The 27,474-nt window shown below is 40.6% G+C and overlaps 1 protein-coding gene across 3 annotated transcripts in view; it reads right to left on the bottom strand.

Annotated features, from left to right (window-relative positions):
- Positions 1 to 27,474, bottom strand: part of ctnnbl1 (catenin, beta like 1) — a 117,791-nt gene that overhangs the window by 52,540 nt on the left and 37,777 nt on the right. For all 3 annotated transcript variants that reach the window (XM_042098228.1, XM_042098226.1, XM_042098227.1), the window contains exons 3-4: positions 3,032 to 3,138; positions 2,220 to 2,359 (exon numbers count right to left, since the gene is read on the bottom strand). In XM_042098228.1, the coding sequence (XP_041954162.1) occupies positions 2,220 to 2,359; positions 3,032 to 3,138 (247 nt within the window). The remainder of the gene's footprint in view (positions 1 to 2,219; positions 2,360 to 3,031; positions 3,139 to 27,474) is intronic.

Below are 27,474 nucleotides of genomic sequence, written 5' to 3'. Positions count from 1 at the left end.
GCATCCACATAAACATTAAATCTGTCTTAATTCACCATGCATGGCTTGAAATGTTTTACATTTCACAGTTTATTGAATACCATGGTAATGACAATATTCACAAGCTCATAATCCATATTCGGCATAGCGCCACCCACTGGCAACAAAAAGAATGACAAGAACACTGAGGTCACATGATAGATCTGAACGTACTCCTCCTAGACGGTTTGTCAGATTCATGTGAAATTTGGCAAACAAGATGCTAAGATGTCGCAGATGTTAAATTGTGAAGGGATTTTTGATATGTTGTAATAATTATGGTTTTAATATCTCACCACATAAACAGGAAATGTGTCATAAAGTCACAGTGCATTGAATAAATGGTCTGAAACTTCTCAGGTTAATAGATATTATGATTATAATGATATCCAGAAACCCAATGGGCCTGCCTGGCATAGCACCACCACCTGGCCAAGCAGGAAATGTGCCAGAAATGGACGATGCCTTAACTGATTAATCTGAAACTTTATAAAATATTGGATATTATTGTGATGATATTCACATGTGTAATTCACATGCCTAGCATAGTGCCACCACCTGGCCAAGCAGGAAATGTGCCAGAAATGGACAATGCCTTAAGTGATTGATCTGAAACTTTATAAAATATCAGATATCATTATTGTGATGATATTCACATTCGTAATTCACAGGCCTAGCATAGCGCCACCATCTGGCCAAGCAGGAAATGTGCCAGAAATGCTCTATGCTTTGAATAAATGGTCTGAAACTTCTCATGTTAATAGATATTATGATTATGATGATATCCAGACACCCAATGGGCCTGCCTGGCATAGCGCCACCACCTGGCCAAGCAGGAAATGTGCCAGAAATGGACAATGCCTTAAGTGATTGATCTGAAAGTTTACAAAAAATTTGGATATCATTATTGTGATGATATTCACGTGTAATTTCCATGCCTAACATAGCGCCAGCATCTGGCCAACCAAAAAGTGTATCAGAAATGTTCTTTGCTTAAAATGAATGGTCTGAAATTTCTCAGGTTAATATATATTATGATTATGGTGACACCCAATGGGCCTGCCTTGCATTGCATTGAAATATCAGTATCTGTACTCGGTATCGGCAAGTACACAAATGTAAATACTCGTACTCGTATCGTTTTGAAAAAATGGTATCGGGACATCCATAATCCAAAATATATGCTACAAAGAAAACAAATTACACACCTATAATTGAGCAGCTCAAAATATTTTGCTAGGTCCACTTTCAGATTTGTTGCAAATAGCTACATTTAGCCTTGGAAAGGTCTGCACTCCCTGATAACATCAACATGTCTAAACATCAGCTAGTGCTGCCACGATTAGTCAACTTAGATGACGTTAACGACCATGAAAATTAGTCAACGGCAATTTTCAGTTACACTTTACTTAACAGTGACATGACACTGTCATAAACATGTCATAAACAAGTAAACATTTATGACATAACGCTTCTGTTAATAAGTAACATTCGTTTTTTGTCATAACAAGTTAGGGTTAGCATTTGTTACGACAGTGTCATGTGTTAATGACAGTGTCACATCACTCTTATGTCGATACTGTCAAGTAAAGTGTTACCCAATTTTTTTTAGTCGACAAGTCTTTTTACTATTGACTGCCTATTTATTTTTGGTTTCCCATCTCAAAAGGCTCACTGTAATGTTATAACTATGTTATTAACTCTTGAGAAGTACAATGACTGTCTTTGGATGTTAAATAGGCTAATGTTTTAAACCCCGCCATGCACGCAAGTGTAAACGGCAGCTGCGTGTCTGCCTGCTATCAGAGCGATTCATTAATAGGCAGAGCTAAGCGGGGGTAACTAAGCTAAGCGTAGTAGGCTAGGCTAGTCCAGACCCCGACTAATATGGTAGCTTATTGTGGAAATAGCAATAAATGGAAGTTAAGATGGAAAAAAATGGGGGGAAAAATCTGGAAGAAAAAAAACTATAACTAAACCTATATGAAAGCTACGCTTGCTATGCTAGCGGCGGTCATAATTACTGGAAAGGACATCCTTCCTGCTGTGATTTGGCTGATCAAGGATATGACACAATAACATTCAGACTCATCTGTAATCGACTGACTACAAATGCAGGCGGTCATAATAACAATTATTGAACAAGCAATAACACCAAATATTTGACTTACCGTAAAAACAGGAAACAAGAAAAAGGATATCTGTGTTCTCATGACTGAGGAGGCCCAGTAAGGAATGAATAGCATTAAGCTCCACAAGAAGGTGATAAAGATCAGGCATGGTAGCAATGACATGCATTTCCTGAAGAATATCATTCAAATCCAGTTCAGTCTCCATGAACCTAGGACAAGACAATACACGATACATAGTAGGTAGGTACTTTATTAACCCCAAGGGAAATTTAAGCATTACTATAGGGTTACTGTGGGGAATTAGTAACTACATAGTGCTTTCGACTTCTTCCAGCATTGTGTAGATCTGGCTGAAAGTGAGGCATGTTTGTATTGTAAGATTCAGCAGGATCTGCATATCTGGATCTGCATTTCTTCAGACTTCGTATTATAACCTCTCTGTACACATTCAAAGTTTACAATACTTCTGTAGGGATCCTACCCATGCTACCACCAAAGTGTGGTAAGGGTGGTCAGGTCAGCGCGGCACAGAGCGTTACAAGTACCGAGTTACCAACTATTCAGGAACTTTACAGCCAGCGCTGTAGGAGAAAGACCAAGCGGATCCTCGCTTATTGCGGATTATTGCCCATCTATGCTACTGAGGGTCTTTGCAGACAAACTGAAGTATTTTTACCTTTGTAACAGAAGAGAAAAGGCGTTAATAAGGACTGTCCAGTTGTAGTCATTTTGTAAGAAGTCAATTACAGAACCCTCCTCTTTTTGTGTCCATTGACAGTAGCTTGTGCTGCATCCGGTAATAGACTTGTGTTAACTTCTCCTAGTAAGATGGTGGCAACCAGAAAAATAATAGATTTTTGTTACAGTATTGTCACACTCACTTTTCAGGGTTATCTGGGAACTTGATTCTTAGCTCCTGGTTTTTGTACGATCTCTTCTCGAAAGTCAGAATCATTTTCTTCACAGAACTCTCGTCCACTGGTTCAACCTGGTAAAACATTGCATAATGTGTTCTGTGAAGTGGCTAGTCTATGATCAAATTACAAAGACAAGACACAATGACCAAACAATTTTAGCAGATTTCTAGCGCCCCCTCATGCATATCTGGCACCCAAATGAAAAATTACCGTATTTTCTGGACAATAGGTCGCATTTATTTAGAAATGTATTTCACAAAATCCAAAAACAGACAGAGACTATGTAACTGGACTATTGAGGCCAAAAAGATTAAAGTTAATATAGACGTGAAGGCAGTTGTTCATGAGTGAAGGCAGCCAAGAGGGCCGGAAGGTAATTGTAAAGCAATTTAGGCTACAAAAGATTCACTGAAAGAAAATGCTGATGTGGTACACCAATATGTAGCTAAAATGTGGAGAATACAATGCAATCAAGCATTTTGGTCGATGTGGAGTCACAAGATGGCAGCAGATTAAATGCTCACGAGAGAGAAAAAGATGCTGTTTTAAAAGGACATGGCCGAAGCTGAGGCACATAGGTCAAAAGGATTCACTGAACACGGGAGAACAAGAGAGAAAAAGATGCACGTTTTAAAAGAACATGCAGAGGAAGGAGTGAATGGCTGCCAGCTGAGGCGAACCGGGCGATAAAGAAGGCTTTTTTAAAGAGGGGCCGACGCTAATTGTAAAGCAATTTACAAAAGATTCACTGAACAAAAATGCTAATGTGGTACATGAAAATTTAGCTAAAAATGTGGAGAATGCAATGCAATCAAGCATTTTGGATAATATATTAGCACAAGCTGGCAGCAGAGCAAATGCTCGGCAGGCCACCTTAGTGCGGCAGATCAGTGAAACAATCGTTTACTTTGCGATACAAGCATCAAACTTGGCACAAATATTCTTTGGGACCCACTTTATCCAAAAACCACATTAGCCACGCAAAAAATCCAATATGGTCGCCATTTTCCAAGATGGCCACCATTGAAAGCCATTATACTTGGTTTTTGACTTGGATTGGGATTGGATAATCACATTTTGATGATCTTGATATCTAAATATAGGTAAAAGGGTCTGGACTTTCCAATTCTACAATAAAATGTCAAAGAATGTGCTAAATTATGAAGATAAATGCAATTAATGGAAAAAATAGCACATTTTAATACTAATTTTAGCATAATTAAATTGTATTTTGTTAATAAAACATATGTCGGTTGTTATGCTATGTTAATGTTATATATAATCATTTCAATACAATAGTGCAGATTGACAGGACATTAGCAGGAAAGAGAGAAAGGGCTGGATCGGGAAATGATCACTAGTTTAAACTGAACTTCAGAAGGGGCAGGGGGGCTAAGTAAGTTTAAATATATTATATATAATATATTTAAAAAAAAAATATATATATATATATATATATATATATATATATATATATATATATATATATATATATATATATATATATATATATATATATATATATATATGTGTGTGTGTGTGTGTGTGTGTGTGTGTGTGTGTCATATATTACCTCAGAACAACAAAGACTAACATATAACATATATATGTGTGTGTGTGTGTGTGTGTGTGTGTGTGTGTGTGTGTCATATATTACCTCAGAACAACAAAGACTAACAGGAAATGTGTGGGAAAGAGAGACAGGGCCCCAGTAATGTCTAACGTCTAAGCCTGCATCCCGTAGAGAGAGAATATCCGTGTCACAGGCCTTAATCAACACAGATTTCTTCTGTTGCCCATGTAGCTTAGCTGTGTGTGTGGAACGTTGGTAAATCTCACTCCCCGACGCCTCAAGAGTGCTGCTGGCATGCAAGCTAGCAGCCTGGGCTTTTAGCTCAATTGTCAGCATGCTCGACTCCCAATCCGAGGTGCTGCTGTTCGTGGGTTCGAGTCCGGGCGTGTGCATGGCTGAATCGCACAGGTTCAACACAATGCAGGTTACACGCAACTGCATGAAGGGCATGCAGAAAGATTCTAGTGTCAGCCTCTTCATGGTTGCAAGGACTTAGGCCTTCCAGGCTGTCAGGTTTATTCAAAGAACATTTTCTTCTTTGGTCACAATCACCACATTGTCTGGACACCAAGTCATAATTAGGTAAGCTAGAAACCCAAAAAGTTCAGTCTTGTTGTCATTGTCTCGCTGGAAGCTTTTCCAGTTAGGTGGTACTTTGGTTTTGTCAGACACTCTACTGTACGTCTGCCGCCCTTGTCTCATTTTGATCGTGTTTCAGCCTTCAGACTGGAATTGCAGTAGACGTTGAATATGATGTCTGTCCTAACATACTTTGATAGGCATGTATCTTTGGAATAACAGCATATTCTTCAAATGTCACTGATGCCTTTGGAGACAATGAATAAACAAGAGAAGACTCATCCTTTGTCTGGAGGAGAAATAAGAGTTTCCAGAATGTTGACAAGCTTCGACTTATGACCCATGTGGGGTTTTCCGGAGTCGCTCAATGATGCAGGGAAAGACTGGTTTTCATGCTTAAAGAATTTACTTCTCACGGTCACATGTACCTGAGTCTGACTCTTGGCGAAAGAAATCAGTGTTGTTCTTTTTAATTGGTTTGTAGAAGGAAGGTTTATGGTGGATTTTCATGATTTAAAAGGGATGTAATCATGGGCTTCATAAGGGTTTATGTAGTCATGAGTGTCATAAGTCTTAATGTCACTGCATTTGCTGTGAGCAGTGTGAGGTCATTGTATCCTGTGTAGGCCAGAGGAGTCAGAGGAGTGGAGTGAGTGGAAAAGTACTGGGGGTACCAGGATGAGAGGATCCCCTCCTTACATGGTCAAGGGAGAGGGGGTGTTATCAAGCTGGTGAGGACCAGACAGGACAAAGAGTAGGAGGCTGCTGTGTCTTATGAGTTAGGGCCTGTCCAGCTAGAGAATCAGATAAGAAGGCCCTATTTCCCCAAACTGGAAAGAACCAGAAAACCACTATTTTACATATGTTTCCTATGCATTGGACAGGTTTGCATATAGTTTTATGCATGATGGGAAGATGGTTTCCACCAATGTAAGCGACCCTGCTTAATGCCGATTGGTGAAAGGTGTTTTTTGGGGATGGCGCGAGAAGGCGGCACTTCTCGAGGGCCGAGGGGTATAAAATATAGTGTATAGCCATCCGTAGACAGATCTCGTCGGTAGCCCCAGCTGATGACATCTCCTCCCTATTGCTTTGATGGTTGGTCTGGACTTTGGTTGGGCTGTACTATCATTGCAATATGGAGAATAAAGATCAACAGTCTTCAGAAAGTCTTGTGTCTACATTGTCTCCTTCGGACGCCTTGTTCCAGAGTAAATTACTAAATAAATTCTTCTGTTTGTTTTCAAAACTTTACATGGTTTAGCACCTCAGTATTTATGTGATCTTTTAATTCCTTACCGTCCTCCTAGACCTCTTCGATCATCTTCCCAGTGTCTTCTTTGTGTTCCTTCTGCCTCTCTTAAATCCAAAAGGTGACAGAGCTGTCTATGCTCCCCAGCTTTGGAATAGCCTTCCTGATGTTGTGAAATCCTGCCCCACTATTAGTAGTTTTAAATCCAACCTAAAGACCTACCTCTTCTCCCTAGCTTTTAACACTCCCCGGCCCCCTCACCTCTCATTCATGCATGCATGCATGCATGCATGTATGCATGTATGTATGATTATTATTATTATTATTATTATTATTATTATTATTATTATTATTATTATGTAAAGCACTTTGGTGCAATGCTATTGCTTTGAAATGTGCTATATAAATACATTTGACTTGACTAAATAGTCAAGTGGTAATTGTTAATTGGATTCGAAGTGGACTTTTTCCACAACACTTATTCACCCAAACCATTGAAAAAGTCTTTGGAAGAAACAGTACCTTTCTCAAGATGAGGGCCAACAAGCTCAGCGGCACTAGGGTGTGCAATGGCTTTTGACTCTAGCGTGAGAAGATCTCTGGACTCCACCTAAAAAGGGTTGCCCAGGTCCTTTATCACACCAAACAACTTCTGGACCTTGTGTGAAGGATTTCCGAGACTGGTTAGTCTGTTCATGGTGTCCGACATCTTCACTAGCTACTTTGGCCTGAGATGCAGACTCATACTGAGAAAACAAATAACTAAACTCTGGTCCAGATACCATCCATCGCATTAGGGCTGATGGGTTCTCAGTTATCCCAATGGTACCACCATCACCTTTAACAATTGCATTGGCCTGTGCATGGGCTTGATCAAAAGCCAATCCGGAAAACTCTGTGGGTCTTGTGGACCACAAAGTTCCCTTGCTGAAATTCATTGGCCAACTGAGGATGTGTTTGTTGTAAAGAGACCATGTCTCTAAGGTGTATGGAAAGCCATCTAGCATAGTTGACATTATTGTTTGCAAAGAAGAAGGGGATGAGTGCAGACAATGATTGACAATGCAAAGTGAAGTTTGCTACTCTGAAAGACCTGATCAAAGAGAACTAGGGCTGGGATAAACGATTATTTTTTAAACGATTAACGATTCTAGCGATTATTTTTTCGATGCATCGATTAATCTAATGATTCATTTTTTCAGTCCAATTCGATTCAATTATCGATTATCTCCCCATTAATTGACTAATAGCAACTTATACATGTTGATTTACATATCTGAATGAACAAAAACATGAATTCCTTAACATTGGAATTTATGTTTATTGCTCTTAAGATTCCAAAATAAAAGACTATACAATTGCAAAGTAATGCATTCTTAGTCAGAGGTAGCATTCAGTTCAGTTCAGTAGTGTATAGGTCTAATTGAGTGCCTGTCACTTTAAGACGACGTTCGTGAGGGAATCCTTGTAATTAACATTAACACAGTTAAAATGCTGCTGATGTGTGCAAATAGCGGTTCATACTTCTCCTTGGGACAAGCACTTTTGAGTCTTGGAAAACACTTTTCCATTTACATCGGGATTTTGCAAACATTCAGTGTCGGAGTCAATAAAATGAGCCCTGCATGAATAACGAAATTGACAAACAACTGTAAGCATGCTAAACTCAACATCCAAACAGTATTCTAACGTTAGCTTTGAGATACTACTTGATTGTATAACTTTGCTAAGGTCTCATCACAACATAGCACATTGAGGAGACCAAACTAAAGTAGAGTTAACTTTAATGCAGCAGTTTTTAACAAATTTGCACAGCATGGTCACGATGCTAAGTGGATTTAATAGCAATTTAGCCCGCCGTGTTCTATGCAATAGAGTGGCGAAGTCCCGCCCCTTCTACTTCCGGTCCATGGGACCCATCTTGCAAAAAACTAGATGTACCGCATAGCGGTACAAAATATGACCGCCGCTCAGTCCTGTACATCCGTTCCGCGAAAATAAATCACACTTCAATTTGTCTCCATATTTTACTCCATCCCCCACTCTTGAAACTTTTGTTTATGCTTGTTTGGCATGCCTGATTGTGTGTGTGCGGCTGCACAGAAAGTAGCCTACTGGTGCTGAAAAGGTGAATAGATTGGAGAATAGCCAAAGAAGATGTAGCATTGTTATAAAACCTTTAAAATCTCTAAACAATCACAAGTAGGGCAGTTCATCACAGTTCATCCATTGCAACTGGATTGATGAAAGGTCACTTACACCTGTAGGCTACATTGTATTTGGGAAAAGCAAAAGGTATCAGCATAATGTTATTTATTTATTATGTATTTATAAACAAAAACATCTCTGTCAGTTCCATGCCGTTTTTTTAACAGCTATCAAAAACAAAAGGTCATTTTTGGATGGATGGATTTTTTGTGAATGTTTCTTCTTCTACATAAGATTTTAGTCATCTTTAGTTCATGTAATACTTTATTGTCAATGCACAAATTAAGTAACAGTAGTCTGAAACGTTATTGTTAATGCACAAATTCCAAATGGGCCTTGATGAAATGCGTCGCTAGACTGTTCATACACATTTTAACGGGCCAAAGTTGAAGAGCTGTTGTCCGTTATTGTTTGTGCAAATATAGGCTGATTCATGTTCCCTTGCATTGTGTAACTGAGGTCCATGGCTAGTCTGGCTTTCATCAGACCAAGCTCAACCTTTTAAGAAATCAAAAAATAAAAAGCGGGCAGATCAGGCTGGGTTCACCCAGCCTAGTCCATAGGCACCCGATATTGTTTAATTTTCCGATTGAGATATCCACACTCTGGCTATTCTAAATGCAAAAATGCATCAGGGAGTTATGACAAAACTATAACTAACAAACTAGATCCTAATAGAAAGCTGTTAGCTTCCCTAAGCTACAGGTAGGCTTATAAGGTAGGGGGTCATTCCACGTCAGTTCAACCAGGGCCCACGCACTTAGGTCTCAAAAAATTCTGAAAAAATTACCAGGTGTACCTATGTTACCCAGGAGACACACTGTAAAATTACTCTTATTTAAGATCAATACTTTCCAAGATACAGCCAGTTTTACAGGGGGAGGGGGTGTCGATTTTGTTCGGGCTCTTTTTTTTGTCAAAGTTCACAAGCCCACAGTGCAAGAACTAAACCATGTAGGAGACTCAAATTTTGCATGCTGGTACATAAATAGGAATAGTAGGTAGCAAAATCGTCCAGTTTGAATTGTGCCACGAATTTCACAGATGTGTGTGAATTTAAAAAAGATAATTTTTCACGTCAAGAAAGTACTGTTGTTCGATAGACTTCAAAAGTTATGTTGGTTTTGGGCGAATCCACTCAGTGGACTACATCTCTCGTCTCGAACGATGTACGTCACCAACGTAATGAAACGATAAGAGCTGTTATGCTAGTTAACGGTTGCATCTTGCTGCCTGCTATGTCACTTAACAGTATGTAATGTACAGTCTATGGACGAATACAACTTACCTGATGTGTTTAATCCTCTGACTCATGGTATTTTCTTCGGCAAGGAAAGCCCAATTAAGACCTGTTGCTGGTATGCTTGTAGCCTGGCTAGCGCCACCACTTCTCAATGAGACGTGGTCTGGGAACCAAACGTTCATTTTCTCGTATTTGAAAAAAATGCCCAGATCCGTTTATTGGGTGCCACGGATGTCTATCAAATGCGTCTGTGCATAGCTCATCATAGTCTTGCTTTCCCACCTGTTCTGTGATTGGTTCCCTATCTCAGGCGAAAATTTGCTCCATGGTCTCCAGGCTGCCTTAGCAGCGTGAATCAAATCGCACGCAAGGCAGCATGGGAACACCCAGGCTAGTATGCTTGTACAATCTAGTGTGGCTGTGAATGAGCTAACGTCACTAGCGCGACTGATGGGTTTGTAGTCGTTGGAATTACGATCTTTCACAATGTTGTAATTCAATAGTTACGAAACAAACTGCAAATGTCTTTACATGAAAAAATGTCTTTAAAATTGACAAACATCATATAGGTAATTTAAGGCACAAGTCAACCGGGACCAGAAAATAATTTCTTTTTTGCCATAGACTGCCGTTCAAATTTTTTTGAAAGACAGGTCCCATGGAGGCAAACGGAAGGGGCGGGACTTCGCCACTCTATGCTTCTATGTGGCAAGCAACAACAATCCATCATCAATCGTGAATATTTTGGTAAATGCACATGCAGAGGAGGGGCAGCGGGCTCATTACAAGAGAGAGTGGCCGGGGCAAGGAAAGGCTGCGTGCGTGAAAAGCACAGCTCAATGATTTCGTGGACCCCAGCCACAGATTAGTCAACTTATGGGAAACACTGAAGGTGTAAAATTAAAACTATTTAGCGGCACACATTATGCTTAACGAATCGACGCGCATATTTTGCGTCAACGTATTTTTTGCATCGACGTCATCGATTACGTCGACGCGTTGTCCCAGCCCTAAAGAGAACATCACCAATTGCATTGACATCACAAGCTTCCAGAATTGAAACTGCACTCTTCATCTGCCTGTTCTCACACCAGTCTTCCCAACTTAAAGAATGGCCTTGATCGATATTCGAGAGAGAGAATAAATGATATTCGAGTGAGAAAGAGGATCAACGATATTCGAGAGTGAGCTTCGATAAACGATTTTCGAGTGCAGTCCAATTATTTCTGGCCGCCATCTTGAAAACTAGCCTTGAAATAGATTTCTCTCTTTGCACCATTTATTTTGCCATGTTAAAATACATATAAATTGATGTCTAGATCATGTAAATACACCCAGCCATTCAAGTTCTACAGCAAAAACATTTTTCTTACATTTGATGTGGAGGCCATCTTGAAAAATGTCCACCATGTTGGATTTTCATGTGGCTAATGTGCTTTCCTCAAAAAGTAGGTTCTAGGCCCCAGCAGTGGCGCAACTGCCTGGGGCACCTGCACCGTACGCCGGTGATCCGGGTTCGATTCCCGCCCCGTGGTCCTTTCCGGATCCCACCCCGACTCCCTCTCCCACTCACTTCCTGTCAATCTCCACTATCCTATCTAATTAAAGGCATAAAAAGCCGCCCCCCCCCCCCCCCCCAAAAAAAAAAAAAAAAAGTAGGTTCTAGTGATTATTCATGCCAATTTTGGTGCTTGTATTACAAAGTGAATGATTGTCCTGGAATATGGACTTAACCTGCCGCACTACCTCCGAGAGAGTGAGAGGAAAAAAAGATGCGGATTTAACCCATTCATGCTGGATGCTGCACGACGCAACATTCTCTCCCGCCTGTTGCTGTATAGCGCAACATTGACTCTCCTGCTGTTTGCTGCGTAGCGCAGCATGCTTTTTATTTCATGTTTCTAGGTGTGCAGAGGCTTACATAGTAAGGTTTTGGTAGACGTTGACAATTCTTAGTATTTTTTCAGAAAACCCTCAGGAAATGAGGTTATTTAGTCTAGAATGCCATAGGATTCTATAGGCGTTTTTAGCAGGCATTTCAGGAGTAAATGGGTTAACAACAGGGCCTAAATTTCAGCGCGGGATTGCGGGTATTTCGCATAAGTTATTAATAGTGCTGTCAAACGATTAAAATTTTTAATCATGATTAACTATAGGAATTCAGCGATTAATCGCGATTAATCACATTTTATCGCATGATTACAATTCTATTATTGCATTTCTGAACTTTCCATGAGTCCATATTAACAATATAAAGCAATTATTGTGCATCTTGATTAGGATTCAAATGAAAGCAAAGCAAATTTCAAATCAAATTTCAAAAGATGTGCAGCAGACCTGAGGCAACACAATATATTCTTCAGAAATATTCTAGCTAATAAAGGGCATAACAAACATAAAATACTATATTCATTATCTTTGAGTTCAGTTGAAATAAGGAACTTTTCGACATGAGTGCACTGCCATTTTATAGGCCTACAGTCTATGGTGCACTGTCACTTGCCACACACAACAGCGCCGAAGTTTTTAACACGCAAACACTGGATGAACAATGGATTTTATGGAGCGGTGTCGACCAAATATAACTGAATCGTGATTTACACAGCGGCAAAGTGCGATGCTGGTGTGGTCGTTTTATTTAGTTATGTAGCTTTATGAAAATATATTCTTATTATTCTTATTATTATGTATGAAAAGATATTCTGTAAATTGTCTGAGGTCCATGTGATGAAACAGCAGGGGTAATTATAGCTATGCTTAGGGGCCAGGAGTTTACGTATAAGGACATGTATGCCTAAGAGAGAATGGATAGCCTCAGTGGCTGGTCAGAAGGATCAGAGGTCATTAGAAGGAAAATACCTAGGCACATACCGTATGTACTTCCTAATGTGGTAAAAGACGACACAGGAGATAATTTCTATTCTGAGTTCACACAAACAAGTGACGACATGAGAAGGGATAAGAACCATGTACAGAAAGTCAGAAGCAGCTTGCTTCGCGAACCAATGCTCTGGGATGCATTAAAGCCATCATCTGCAGTATTCATCTATGTTGTTTGGAATTCTTTTGAGTTTGTATTATTCGATTACAAAAAGCCACCACACTGGTGTGCAGAATTGTATTGAAAAGAATGGAATTTAATGTAAATGAATGTCAAAAGCAGAGTGCATTGCACTCATGTCGGCATCGGTGTCCACAGCAATTTAAAACACTATTCAGCTGACCGGGAGTTTAGAACTGCGTTGGTGTTTATTATACGAATCTACTCTTTGGCCGGCTCGTAGGCCCAAACAAGTGTGTGCAGCATGCCTTTACGTACAGTGGGCAGTGCTTCGAATTGGCCAGCTTCACTCGCGGTCCGCACGTGGGATCACGCGACTTTAATTTGTATTTTTCCAGTGAGACGCTGCAACAACCCAAACAACCGGTAGATGGCTCAAGTGAGCAGGGTGTCTCGTAAAAATAAATGGAGCCTGGAAAACCCTACACAGACTTCACTACAGACTTTAGCAGACTGGTTTAGAAATAATGTAATAGCCAGAAATATGCCTGCCCTAATAAAGAAATATTTGGTTAACTGCGAGTGAATCCCGTTTGCAGCCGTAGAGACGCAGGACAAATTAAACATTCTGGTTTTCTCCGAGTGCAACAGACATCATTTGGACAAAATATAGGAGTATTAACCTCAGTTGCTCAGCCAAATGCCTTCCTGTTACGTCCTGTTATCACGGAGTTACAGGCGATAAACGATTTTTGATGGTCACAAGTTTACTTCATTAGGGACTGTCCGTTATTTATTTAAGGGGCTACCGGAGGAGTTTGGGGAGCATTAGTCCAAAAAGACGTGACCCTCCCTCGCCAGCAATACATTTTTCTATGACCCTCCAAAGTGATTATGAAAAAATCACTGTCAACTTTTTCCAGGTTTATCGCCTACTGTATTTTAACGTTTTCACATATTTGGCCATAAGCCGTTTATCATAGGCTATCACGAAACCAAACTACAAAGGCGAACACTTTAACAGGGGGAATTAATTGGGCATGAATCATGCTGAACGCTATTTCGCTACCTTAGAATAATAAGGTTCTATCTGCGTTTTGAGTAGGTACAACCGGGACGATTGAAACGGGGACGAATGAAACATTCCGGTTTTCTCCGAGTGCAACGATGATAGACAGTCATCATTTGGACAAAACATGGAGCATATTAACCTCCGTTGCTCAGCCAAATGCCTTCCTGTTACGTCCTGGTATCACGGAGTTACGAGCGATAAACGATTTTTGATGGTCACAAGTTTACTTCATTAGCGGTTTATTTTTTTGGATTATTAAAGAGTGTTTTTCATTTAAAGGTTTGACTTCGTGCTTATTCAGAAGAGCATTTAGTGCTCTCCCCAATCCCAGACGTTCACATTGCATGTTTGTTTGTAATGGATGCAACCGCGAGATAACTTATTGTCAAACGCATAGCCTGTTAACAGAACCAAGACATATAGCCCAGCAGCAATCTAGGGACTGATCGTTATTTATTGAAGGGGCCACCGGAGGAATTTTGAGTGCTTCAGTTGGAAGTTGCATGACCCTCTCTTGCCTGCTAGAAATTGTTCAATGACCCTCCGACAGAATTGTTAAAAAAAAGACATGACCCTCCCCTGCCAATTGTCTTCCGCCCGCGCCACAACCACACACTTTGTGATAACATTCTTAAATCAATCTTTCCCGTGAGCTTGCATGCTACCAGTCCTTCCTTTTCAAATGTGTTGCGCCTGTTTGCACAATTTCACAAATAATCATATGTGATTAATAGTATGACAAATAATCCCTGTGCACGGGGACCGAAACAATGCATGCCAACTTTTTCCGTGTTTATCACGTATTTTAACTTTCCCCGCTGTCTTGCCGTTTTAATGTTTCCCGTAGAATATCCTATATTTTAATACTCTCATAACAGCCCTGCCATCGGGCCTGTCTCTGTGTTGCCCTGTTGCTACCCCTTCCAACGAAACAGATGTCTTCAAATCATCGTTTTCCTTGCTTGAAGGCGAACTTAGAGTGATGTTAACCTATTTAAGTTTAACGGCGCGATTGCCGTGAGAGCACGATTCATTGGCGCTTGCATGTTCGGCCTTATGTCTACGTGCGCACCTGAGGCTACTCAGCTGCAAGAGAAATAATTTCCCCTCTTTGTATGTTCACTGCAAGTTGGCCTACCATAACTTACCAACTCTGCACTGTAGACTGGCTATTTATATTTTTCTGTGAAATAAGCAAATGTATTTGTTCAACTTTATGAAGCAGAGTTACGCATAGGGTACTTGGAACATAATACATTTGACAAAGGAAAGATGAATGTTGCTAGTGACAAAATATTAACTTTCAGTGTTTTACGATGTCTTTGTCATGGGGAAGTGTTTTTCCCCATGCATTTATTCTAGGTTACTGTCAGTGACTGCCGTGAGAGAAGCGGGTTCTGTGTTTCGTTCATGTCAGTGACTGACGAGAGAGAAGCGGGGTCTGTGTTGTGTTGCGTTAATTTATTTTCATTGGGCATACCGTGCCGTGCCGTCCACAGCTCTTCAGTTCTGACAAAGCCAAAATTACTAATTTTGTAATTAATAATAATTTAATAATGTTACAAGATACTACATCAATCCGTATGTTTCATTGGGCTACTAGGCTATTTGTTTTGCCTTGATTCATTTAGGCTAGGCCTTTTTATTCAGGGGCCATATTCACAAAGAATTTTAAGGCTAAAAGTAGCTCCTAACTGGCGAATTTAGGAGCAACTCCTAAAAATAATGGGCGTGTCACTCCTAACTTTAGGACTCCTAATTTTTTCACAAAAAGTAATTTCACGAAGCATTTTAGACCTAAAAGTAGCACCTAAGTCTGGGACAGCTTAAGTTGAGAGGACTCCTAACTCACCAAGACCTATTCATAAACAGCTTTTTTGTGGCATTTTACGTTGCGATGTTTTGAAATAGCCTATGCGCAACAGGAGCTTCCAATTGCGAGGGAACAATTTTGCATTCATAAAAGGGATGCAATAACGCCACCAACAACAACACAAACTACTCATTGTTAACATGGAAATGAAATGTAACGTTTCATTGTGAATCAAATTAAAATGTTCTCCTCTTTGCAAACGTAGCCTAGGGATATGGTGACAGATTAATTTAATAAATGTTGCAAAGGTAGGCTACTGCATCAATCCATAGGCCTATGTTTCATTAGGCTACTAAGCTATTTGTTTTGCCTTACTCTTTATTCATTTAGGCTAGGCCTTTTTATTCAGTTATTAATCATCTTCCGTCCTTCACACTACTTGTGTAGCGCACGCATTCTCCAACCTGTCACCTGTCAGTCATCATCGGAAGAGAGGTGTTTGGAATTCCCGCGTTACAATCGTCAGCCAATCAAGGTGGTCACTTCAGTCAAGCTCGTGCATGAGTAATGACGTCATCCATAGCCACGAAGACTCACTCCTAGTTTAGGAGTTGTCTGAAAGGCTTTGTGAATAACTTAAGAGAAAACTCCAATCTAAAATCTTTAAGTGCGATTTAGGAGTAGCCTACTCCTAGTAGTAAGATAAAAGCCTTTGTGAATAGCCTACGGCCCCAGTTATTCATCATCTTCCGTCCTTGAGTAGCGCACGCATTCTGAGACCTGTCACTCATCATCGTAAGGGAGGTGTTTGGAATCATGCCCGCGTTACAATCATCAGCCAATCAGCCAATCAAGGTGGTCACGCTTGCCCATTTACCCAAATTAATGGTCGAATATTACTGATGATCATTGTTATTTAAGAACATGCAGTGTGCGTAGGGGACCAAAAACATCTTGCTCGTAAAAAAGCATCATAACGCACATTCTGGCGGGTTTGTTATTTACTGTAGGCTGCGCAAACCACATGCCTTTATTTTGGGCAAGCCTGCATTCATTCATTCATTCATTCAACCTTTATTTATTCTCGGAGGGTCATTGAGGGAAGCCCTCATTTTCAATGAAGCCGAAATTACAGAAGCGAAGCAAAGCGCTCCACAAACAAGACAACATTCGAGGCCTTCTGTTGAAGAATTTTATATAAAGCCTGCGCTGACAGTAATCCTCCTGCCCCTGATAGGCCTACCACAGCTGTGGATAGTGTGGAATGTTCAAGTAATAACACAATCCAATGTGTGTCTCAATTGTCCCCCGCTGACCACCTCACACATTTCTCTAGATTTTGCAACGAACCTACATGACACAATGCCATAAAATATGCCAGTTTTAGGACACAGAATAATGTTTGTAATGATACCAGGTAGGCCAGGTATTGTCGAAGGTGCATGGTGAAGTGAAATTCTTACTTTGGAAAACAAACATTTGCCGATATCATCGCCGATCATCAGAATATTGCAATAGATTCTGTGTTCTGGACTGCAGGTAACTTGTTAAGCCAGTGGTTATCAAACTTTTATTTCATTCCCCACTTTGATCAAGGGGCATGACTGATGATAGTGGAGATAACGTGTTATCCTGAGGCTTTTGCAAGTCAGCATCTTCGACGGTAGTCTATTAAAAATTAAAAAAAAGTTTTCGATGTCCCAAACGGAGAGCCATACTTTATTGTTTTTAACGATCTCTATGCTACTCACAAAAATGTAGGCATGGGGACATGATGAAGTAGGTTATCCAACTGTCGTGTGTTAAATTATTGTGATTACGAGCCAGTGGTTTTCAAACATTATGTGTGACTCGGACATCTAACTAAATGCAACAGGCTCATATCGTCCTCGCATTCGCAAAATGAGGACCAGTGTTTTGTCAAATTGCAAATAGCTATTCGTTTTAACTATTTTTTATGATAGTAGCCTATACAAAAAGCACTTCATACTATCTTAATCTTGGAATATGGGGAGGGAAGTGGCGCGTCTGCAGTCAGCCAAATATGAATGTAATTCTGCGGCATAAAGCAGATGTAATTGTTTATTGTACAGAAAAATAAAAATGACATGTCAAGCAGTCAATTGACTACATTGCAGTCAAGAAGTAGGGCAAATTAATTTACGAAACCAAAACGTGGGTCATAGTTGTCTAAGCCTCTATTGCGTAGCCTGTTAAAAACGTCGCCAGATAGTATTAAATCGGCAACAACATTGTTTTCTGCAGAAGCCTACCCAAGGCTACAGATTCATTCTGAAGTTATTTCTCTACTGGCTCAATTATCACACCACTGTTTTGATTTGCGTAGTTGCGTTAACCCCAACACTGACAATAATGTAGACAGCAAATTTCGATTTTCGTGTAGTCAAGCCTTAAGCCATACCCAAGTAGCCTAAATCGAGGTAATGTTTAATTATGCATGATTTATTTTGTTATTGAATTCGTAGGCTGGGATTACTCTCGGCAACAATTATGTAAGGGACGGCAGGCAGAGCGATGTACAGTGGCAGAGCGACGCACAGTGGCTGAAAGTGGTACTAAAGCTTCTCGCAGCTTCACGCCGCGTAATGCGCGAATGAAGTGGTCATTTGAAAGCGATGCCCACTGTAGCCTACTAACCCATTTTAGTGTAAAACAAGTTAACATTATATCATTGATTCCAATAGGAAAGACAGCTAGCCTAATCACACCTTGACGTTACATCTAGTTATTAATTTACAGGCCATTCAATCATTTTACTAACACGGCAGTTATGAAGAATTATGTGTATGTAACTTACTCATGTCAAAACTATGTACATTACCACCCATTCAGCATGTAGCTACACTTATATGAGTGTGCTATAAGTGTGCTATATAAATAAATACAACTTATATCCCATGTAAAACGGTTAGCTTGCTAGCTAGCTAACTGTGGAACTTCAGTATAACATAGGCATAGCCAATTAGATTAGCCTATACCTAACACCCTGCCAAAAATCAAAAACTTATCCAGAAGTGCCCAATCTTCATGATTTTTCACATATTCCTTCCCAGCTATGAGAGGTTTAACTGGAGATGATGTGCTTTCATCCATGTAGATATGTCTGAGAGGCAATCCGAGATCCGTGCCGAGACCAGGGGGTCATCAGATGGACAGGGCTTAAAATTCATTTTTCAAAATGGGGGGGAATTCCCCCCTTAGGTTATTCATGTAGGGGGGATTTACACAATTTGGGGGGGAGGGGGGGTCGATTCTGATACCAAGTCAATACTTCGATACTTTTTTAAAAAAAGTGTTTGATTTTGGGGCCCCCACCACCCTGACGTCATCAGTAATATATACTGTAGTGGGATCATTCACAACAGTGGACATCCTAGATTCTGCTTGACTCTCTCCACACACACAAACACACACTGAAAATGATAGCTTATGTGCTATGTTTCTATCATATATTTTTGAATTCATATAGAGTGTATTTATTTAATAATGCATTTTTTAAAGTATAGCATTGTACTAGTAATTACTACTAGCTAAACATATTTAGTAATTTGAATGCCTCATATTGACGTTTAACCTATAACACTTAGGCATATCTTTAATGTGGTGTGTAGGTCCAATTGAGTGCACATTGCTGATGAGTAGGTGTAATTGAGTGCCTGTCACTTTAAGAAAATACCTGAGAGTAATTCTATGGAGTAATTAGCCCCCCTTCAACCTGACGGTTTTAGGCTGTAGTCGCTAGTGAATAAAAGTTGTGCATAGTGCGGTATGTGTATGCAAATCATTATGTTTTCTATGTCAGTAGATACAATAAATGTTGACATGTCGAAGACAATATTTCTGGGATCAAGTGTTGACGTGACCTGAGCTAGCAGGATAGTTACCAAGGAGCTCTTTCTAGATGTAAAAGTTTGCCATGGTAGCGTAGCCTATTTGCGTAAGCGCAAAGTGTCTCTCTCTCTCTCTCTCCGTGTGTGTGTGTGCGTCTGCATGAGGCTATGTTCAATTCAACTCGGTAGTTGATCAGTCCGGTCAATAGCACCGCATTCACGCCACTTAATGATTAGGCTATATTAACGTCATCAGACAGGCTGTAAAAGTGTATGCGGGAATTTCTCGCATTATGATGGCTAGAGTTGCGGGACTTGAACAAATTATGCGCAATACCCGCAATCCCGCAGTGAAATTTAAGCCCTGGATGGAGCTATGTGTCGTCTGCATAGAAGTGGTATGAGAAGCCATGCGAACGGATAATCTGTCCCAAAGAGGTGGTGTAGATAGCAAAGAGAAGGGGGCCCAGCACTGAGCCCTGGGGGACCCCTATGGTGAGAGTGAGGTGCGGACAGCTGTCCAAGCCATGATATGTTAAACGAGCATCCTGTGAGGTAGGATTCAAACCAGGAGAGAGCAGAGCCGGAGATTCCCATGTTTGAGAGTATAGAGAGAAGGATACGGTGATTAACCGTGTCAAAGGCAGCTGATAAGTCAAGTTGAGTGATGGAGGATAATTTGATTGTTGTCGCATTTGTGAAACATAAATGCAGTTATATCATCTCATTCATTTTCTGATCATACTGAGAGGAGCTAAGTTAGTTAGCCACAGCCTTAGCATTTAGCTAATGCCATGGTTTGCCAGTAGAAGTACGATGAATCCTTAAAAACACTGGACTGGTGTACCACTTCCCGGTTGCATAGATATAGCAAGCCGTTTTAACATGACAGGTGGAAATATGTTGCTGATGAACAGCATCCATATTTCACTTACCAAGGTGCCGGAGTAGGTGACATAATTTACCTGCCAACATAAAAATCTATGCAATGTTGGCACTTGGCTGGTGCCAATTAAGACCCATTGAGTTCCAAGCAAAAAAGTCCACTAAAATCTTCCATAAAACAGCCTTTTCTAGACATTTCAGACATTTCTCTGTGTGAAAGTAGCCTGGAAAATCGAGACCCTGGTAATCTAGAAAGATTAAGGGTCTGGCCACGAATAATGAAAATGGCCCAACTCAAGGGGCGGCACCACGCATGCATTTGAAAATCTCACTGCACGCAATTCACCCTTCGCTAAGGCACACACGAAAACCGCCACAGGCCAATCGTGACTTAGCAACCTGTGACTAGGCACGGGAGGTCTGACAAGCTTTTCGAGTTGCCATGTTAACATGTGGAGACTGAAGGCCTGTGGGTCATGAAGGGCACTTATTTGGATGTATGGTGCCCTAACCCACGTAAAGACACAGTGAAATAACATGTTACACTATAGAAACATGATATAGTTGGGAACACCTATTGTTCCAACTATAAAAAATGGCATATTGCATGATATTTCCATAACTGCGAGATACACGCTTCACGATGACGGCAAGTTGTTAACAGACGTTCACCAAGATGTATAAGTATAAGTTAGAGATGCACAGATATGGAATTTTAGGGCCGATAACAATGACCGATATTTATTGGTTTGTTGTGGCCAATACCGATACGATAACATAATTTTATTGCAGTAATTTTACCTACCACCAAATGATGGACAGAACTCATAATAGTCCTCAATAGTACGGCAGTAAACAACATAACAGTAGCCTAGCCCTACAGTATGTGTGGCTCCTTTAAGTGAACCTGACGTCAGTGAATTGCTAGTGAGTGGCTAGAGACCCACGGGTGGGTCGCAGGAGATTTTATTTGGGTCGCCAGCACAATTTATGTTGTGTAATAGGCCTAACTTATATTATTCAGCCAGGAAAGCTAACAATTTTCTATTAGGATCTAGTTTGTTAACTACAGTCACGGCCCTATGTGCAATTTTGCATTTAGAATAGCTCTGAAACTGGGGGGCGAACACAGAGGGGACAGCGTGGACATCTCACTCACAAAATTAAACATTTCTGTGGGGCGCCTGCCATGGACCTCGCAGTTGCAAAATGCAAGGGACATGAAATCAGCCTTTTTGCACAAACATTAATGGACACCATCTCTTCAGCTTGACCGATTAAAATCTAGTCAACTAAAGCAGACATCCGCAGGCCCGTCACTAGAAGGCAAGCAAACCAAGCAATTGCTTGGGGCCCCAAGCTGGCCAGGGGCCCTGTGACGGGGCGCATAGCTACGGCAGCGACACGCTGCTTACGTTAACAGAGACTGAGCGCGAACGTCAGCTTACGTGTTTGTTATGTCTGTCTTCCATGCCATTCATCTACTTATGTGTTTCATGTCTGTTAACCATGTCATTAATCATACAATTACAGTATTTGCCGTTGCTGTTAATAAGACGTCTTATAACATTCTACTAGGGCTGGGCGATATTTCGGTATTACGACTACGACCGATATATTTTTGAAAACGATATGTAGTTGAGACAATATCGTAATACCGGTATTATGTCAAATAATGGGCCATTTTAGCAAAGCCACTCTATGTTCAGACCATTCAGATAGCCGCAGCTCTGCTCAACTGCGCCCCTGCGTGTGCACGTTCTCCCTCGCAGCACTACAAACTTTCAAACATGACTGACACCGAGTCAGATTTTGTTTACCTTGATCAGAGGTTGGTGCTGATGCTTATTCCGTCGGCACATCAACGGCTAGACCGAGAATTATCGTTGTGAAATCAAAATTCTACTGGAGCTCCAAGCGGTTTTGTACATGCAGATTTAAGTTACAACACTGTTTACAGCTCTTCGACTCACGGTAAAATGTAATTTTTGGTACATAGCCTAGCTAAATTAAATACACTGATGAATGCTTGCGTTTAGCGATATACAGTAGCAGATCTAAAGTCCTCAGGGAGACAACCTACACGCTGATTTTATTAAGAGGATATGCACGCGGGTACTCGCGAGCAGTTAGGGGCATCATTTTTTATGATTCCTGAAACCCCATTCAATCGTGCATAGGGATTTTTCTTAAGAACCGGAACATGCAAAAATATACGCATACAAAACGACGGTAGCGTCTAACACACTCTTGATGAGTGACTCCGTTACGTTGTTTAAGTAGCCTAATTGTTTAAAACTATTTTTGTTGTTGATAGGAACATGTCTAGGCCATCATAGGCTACATTTGCTTGTCATCTAGGCCCCATCAAACCCTTACGGGTAAAAAAAACTGCATTGTGTGACAAAACTGCAGGTTTTTCAATATTTTTGTGCCCAAAATTTTGCATTGTGCAGTACAATGTAGGCCTGCATTGTCAGTCAGGGTCAACCTTTGGTCTTTTGTTATTTGCACAGCTTTATCAGAGCAACTGTAGCCTATGCCTATTGTAGGCCTATGTTATTGTTTACACGTTTTTGCACAGCTATGTTAGAGCAGTCTGAAATCATTATAATTAAAGCTGGTTGAGTGAATACGAAACACTTAGCTCTTTCTGTTTAAAATATCGATATATATCGTATATCACCAATCAGCTCCAAAATATATTGGGATATCAGTTTTGGTCCATATCGCCCAGCCCTACTCCTTGTGCAGTTAAATATTTACAAACAGGTATGTGCTGTGTAGCCTACTTTTTTCTTATTTGCACACCTCTATCTGTATGCCAATTGGTTTATTATATTGGCTTTTAACGGTAGCCTATGTTTTGTGTTACCTTTATTGTAAAGCTGTAGGCCTGTGTTGCCAATCAGGGTTGACCGAATATTGTTATTTGCACAGCCCTCAGAGCAACTGTATGCCTATTGGTATATGTTATTGTTTACACCTTTTTGCACAGCTTTGTTAGAGCAGTCTGAAATGAATATAATTAAAACCGGCTGTGTTGTCATAATTGTTGTGTTGAGTGAATATATGAAGCACTTCGCTCTTTCGGTTTGAAATATCAATATCGTATTGATATCGTATATCGCCAATCAGCCCCAAAATATCGGGATATCAGTTTTGGTCCAGATCACCCAGCCCTACATTCTACACAACGGTGAATTTACCTAGGCTACTTTTATCCATTACAACTCTTTACAGTTTACAAATCATACATTTCCATTAATTGTCATTTACGTTAAAATAAGCACTCGTCAAACTTGTTTAAAGATGTTTAAAATATGTAATTACAATTGTCCAGATATTTGGAGAGTGTTTTCTAGCAGTTTAGCACATTTATTGTTAGCCCACCGGCGTTACCCCCAGTATTTTTGACAGTGTTGGTATGACCCAATTTAGAGGGGCACTTGGGCCTAATTTAAGCCTCCCCAGTGAGTTGGTAGGGAGAGCAGGTCATGGACAGACGTGAGTCTTGTAGCTCTCCTATCTGCGGTATTGTTGACTGGTACAAAGTCAGTGTTGATTATTGTCTAGACATTTTTTGACTATCATGCAGGGCTGTACGTTAACTTTTTTTGCAAGTAGCACTGGTGCTACAGGGGTTAAAAGTTTTGTAGCACCAGCCACAAATTCTGTAGCATCGATATAAAACCTCTAAAATCTCTAAAAACAATCACAAGTAGGGCAGTTCATCCCAGTTCATCAATTGTGGTTGGGATCTAGGCCTACTGCAACTGGATTGATAAAAGCTCATGTAGTTGCAAACATCTCACCTGGCTACATTGTGTTTGAGATGAACAAAAGCTATCAGCATGATATGTTATTTAGTTGTTGTGTTTTTGTAAAAACAAAAAAACAAATCCTGATAGTTCCATGCAGTTAGACTTTTCAATGGGTATCAGGAAGACAGGTCATGCCATTGATTTTTTGTTATTTTTTCTTATTAATGCATTGGAAGTCAGTTCATTTATTTTTGAATAAGTAGAAGATATGCTGAAGATTTTATTCCACTAAGATTTAATTCACGTTTAGTTCATATTTCTAAGATTTTAGATTAGAGTAACCCTACATTCAACCTTATTGTCATTGCACGAGTGAAATACCGTAATTACATCTAACCAGTGGTGCAAATGAGTAGGCTAACTGACATGTCAAACAGTGCACCCATGAAATGCATCCCTAGACTGTTCCATACACATAGGCTACAGTATGTAGCTTACTAAAGATAGCTGAAGGTCTGTGGCTAACGCAGCTGTAATTAAAGTGTCGTGACCGATCTTGTATAGGTTATTAAGCACTACTAAGCGAGACTGTTGCGCATGAAGTGGGCTCATATTTGACAGATAGAAGCGAACGTCCCAGTGGAAGTTTTAGATCTGAATGGTGTTGTTTGGATACAAAGTTGTTCATTTAAAACTAAACTAAAAATGCAAAGCAACAAGGCAATTGCCACAAACTTCTAACTCTGCTTGCCTAATCTAAATCACCTCAGCCCGGCCCGGTCGGAAGATACTTTCGCTTTAGGCTAAACATAGCTATCACTTGTTCAATTCGCGAGGATAATTTGCAAGGTGTTGTTTGATTTGGAGTTGGATTGTTTGGATACTAGGCCTACAAACAAGTAGACATACTTTTTAATCGCGTAGACTGCAACTAAGTTGAAATCAAAGTAGCCTACATCAACCAAACAAACAAGCGTTTCACCGGGAGCCTACACCGGGCACGTAACGAAGAGCTCCGTTCGCGACGCGCAAAAACAGAAGACGGGTTTATTTATTTTTTTTACGTAGCCTACGCGCCTCTATCACATCTGGTGTAGCCAGTTGCACTGATCACAGTAAGGTAATTGATGTAGCCTCCCTGTCAGTCTCACACACATGCATTGTATTGCCATAAGCAAAACTGTATACTGTAGCACCAGTGCTACGTTGGTAAATCATCCATCGCACAAACTATTTTTTTTGTAGCATGTGGGACATATATGTACGGTATATACGGTTATTATTATGACCGCCGCACAGCAAAGCGGCGGTCATATAGGTTAAGTCAGATTTTTTTTCTTTTCTTTTTCGCATGTCCAAATTTCCGTCAAGGATTCCCGGGACACTGAAAGACCGGGGTAGACGAAACTTGGTGGGCATGTAACCCCATATGGATAGCATGGAACCATCGTTTTTCGTTTTGATCTGTAGCCCCCCCCCGCTGGACTGCACCCCCTGAAAGGAGGGTAGGGCAGACACAGTTTTCTGTGAATATCTCGAGAACCGTAAGGTTTAGGAGGACCTTTTTTTTTTGTATGTTGATCTCAAGGGGCCATGTCAACCCATTCCATAACCACTCATTTAATGTATAGCGCCACCTAGTTAAACACAAAAAAGTAAAAATGAGGTGTTGTAATCGCAGGTATCTGTGACCCAACAGTCAAAACTGCACGAAATTGGAAGTGTAGGATCATTATGACGCCCTCTGAATGCACGCCAACTTTCGTGGAATTCCGTTAATGGGGGGCCACACAATAAATTAATTTATGTTACTATACACCAACTGGCCTGTAGGTGGCCGGAGACAGTTTTCTGTGAATATCTCGAGAACCGTAGGGCCTAGGAGGTCCACCTTTTTTATGTATGTTGGTCTTAAGGGGGCATGTCAACCCATCCCATTACCACTTTTCATGTATAGCGCCACCTAGTTAAAAATTAAAAAGCAAAAAATTAGGTGTTTTCATTACAATATCTCTGGCTGACATGGTCAAAACTGCACGAAATTCAAAGTATAGGATCATTACGACACCCTCCGAATGCATGCCAAGTTTTGTGTACTTTCGTTCATGGGGGGCCTTACAATAAAATAATTTATGTGTACATTTAGTGACCGTACACCAACAAGGATTCCCGGGACACTGAAAGACCGGGTTACACGAAACTTGGTGGGCATGTAACCCCACATGGATAGCATGGAACCATAATTTTTTGTTTTGATCTGTAGCCCCCCCGCTGTACTGGACCCACCGAAAGGAGGGTAAGGCAGACACAGTTTTCTGTGAATATCTTGAGAACCGTAGGGCCTAGGATAACCAATTTTTTCCGTATGTTTGCCTCCAGGGGTCATGTTAACCCATTCCATGTGCACACATGTGCATAAACGGATACACACGCACACACATACATTCACAGTAATCATACGTATGACACATACTCACACAGTAGACATGTGTACGCATGCATGCACATGCACAAACACAAATACGCAGGCAAACACACAAGCACGCACACACACACCCACACACATAAACATAAACATGTACACGCTCACATGCACACAATTCAAGAATTTCTCAGAATTATGAACAGGCAAGATGGGGGTGGGGTTGTATAAAATGAATTTTACATGTGAAATCTATGAACTAATCATGTTTTGGTACTTGTTGTCTAGCAGATACCAGTGAGAATTGAGTGTGGATAATGCAATTTAGTGAGACAGTTAGAATCATTTAGGCCTTTCAGCGTGATTTATTTTTGTGGAAAAAATGTGCTGGACTGGGCGGTGGTCATATTTTGTACCGCTCTGCGGTACATCTAGTTAATGATTAATTAATTGCCTACGGGCCTTATTTTGGGGAAAAATAAAATCCCATCTTGATTCCTTCCTGAGAGTGTTCCACCTTTTGCTCAACCCGCCTCAACACACTTACCCTTAAACAGGCCCCAAGACAACGACTGGTTAAAAATAAAATCCAACGACAAACTGTGAGCGCCCCTTTGATAGTCAATGCAGTAAAGTGCAACTACACTGTTACCGGCAATACCGGGATCCCCCTCAAGGGGGGCCCTCTCAGTAGTCGCTGACAGCAGCCAGCCAGCCAGGTTTGTGGTCTCTGCTGCTGCCGCG

The sequence above is a fragment of the Alosa sapidissima genome, chromosome 7 (assembly GCF_018492685.1).
Source record: "Alosa sapidissima isolate fAloSap1 chromosome 7, fAloSap1.pri, whole genome shotgun sequence".
In the NCBI taxonomy this organism is placed as follows: Eukaryota; Metazoa; Chordata; class Actinopteri; order Clupeiformes; family Clupeidae; genus Alosa; species Alosa sapidissima.
This window is presented reverse-complemented; position numbering and strand designations above follow the sequence as displayed.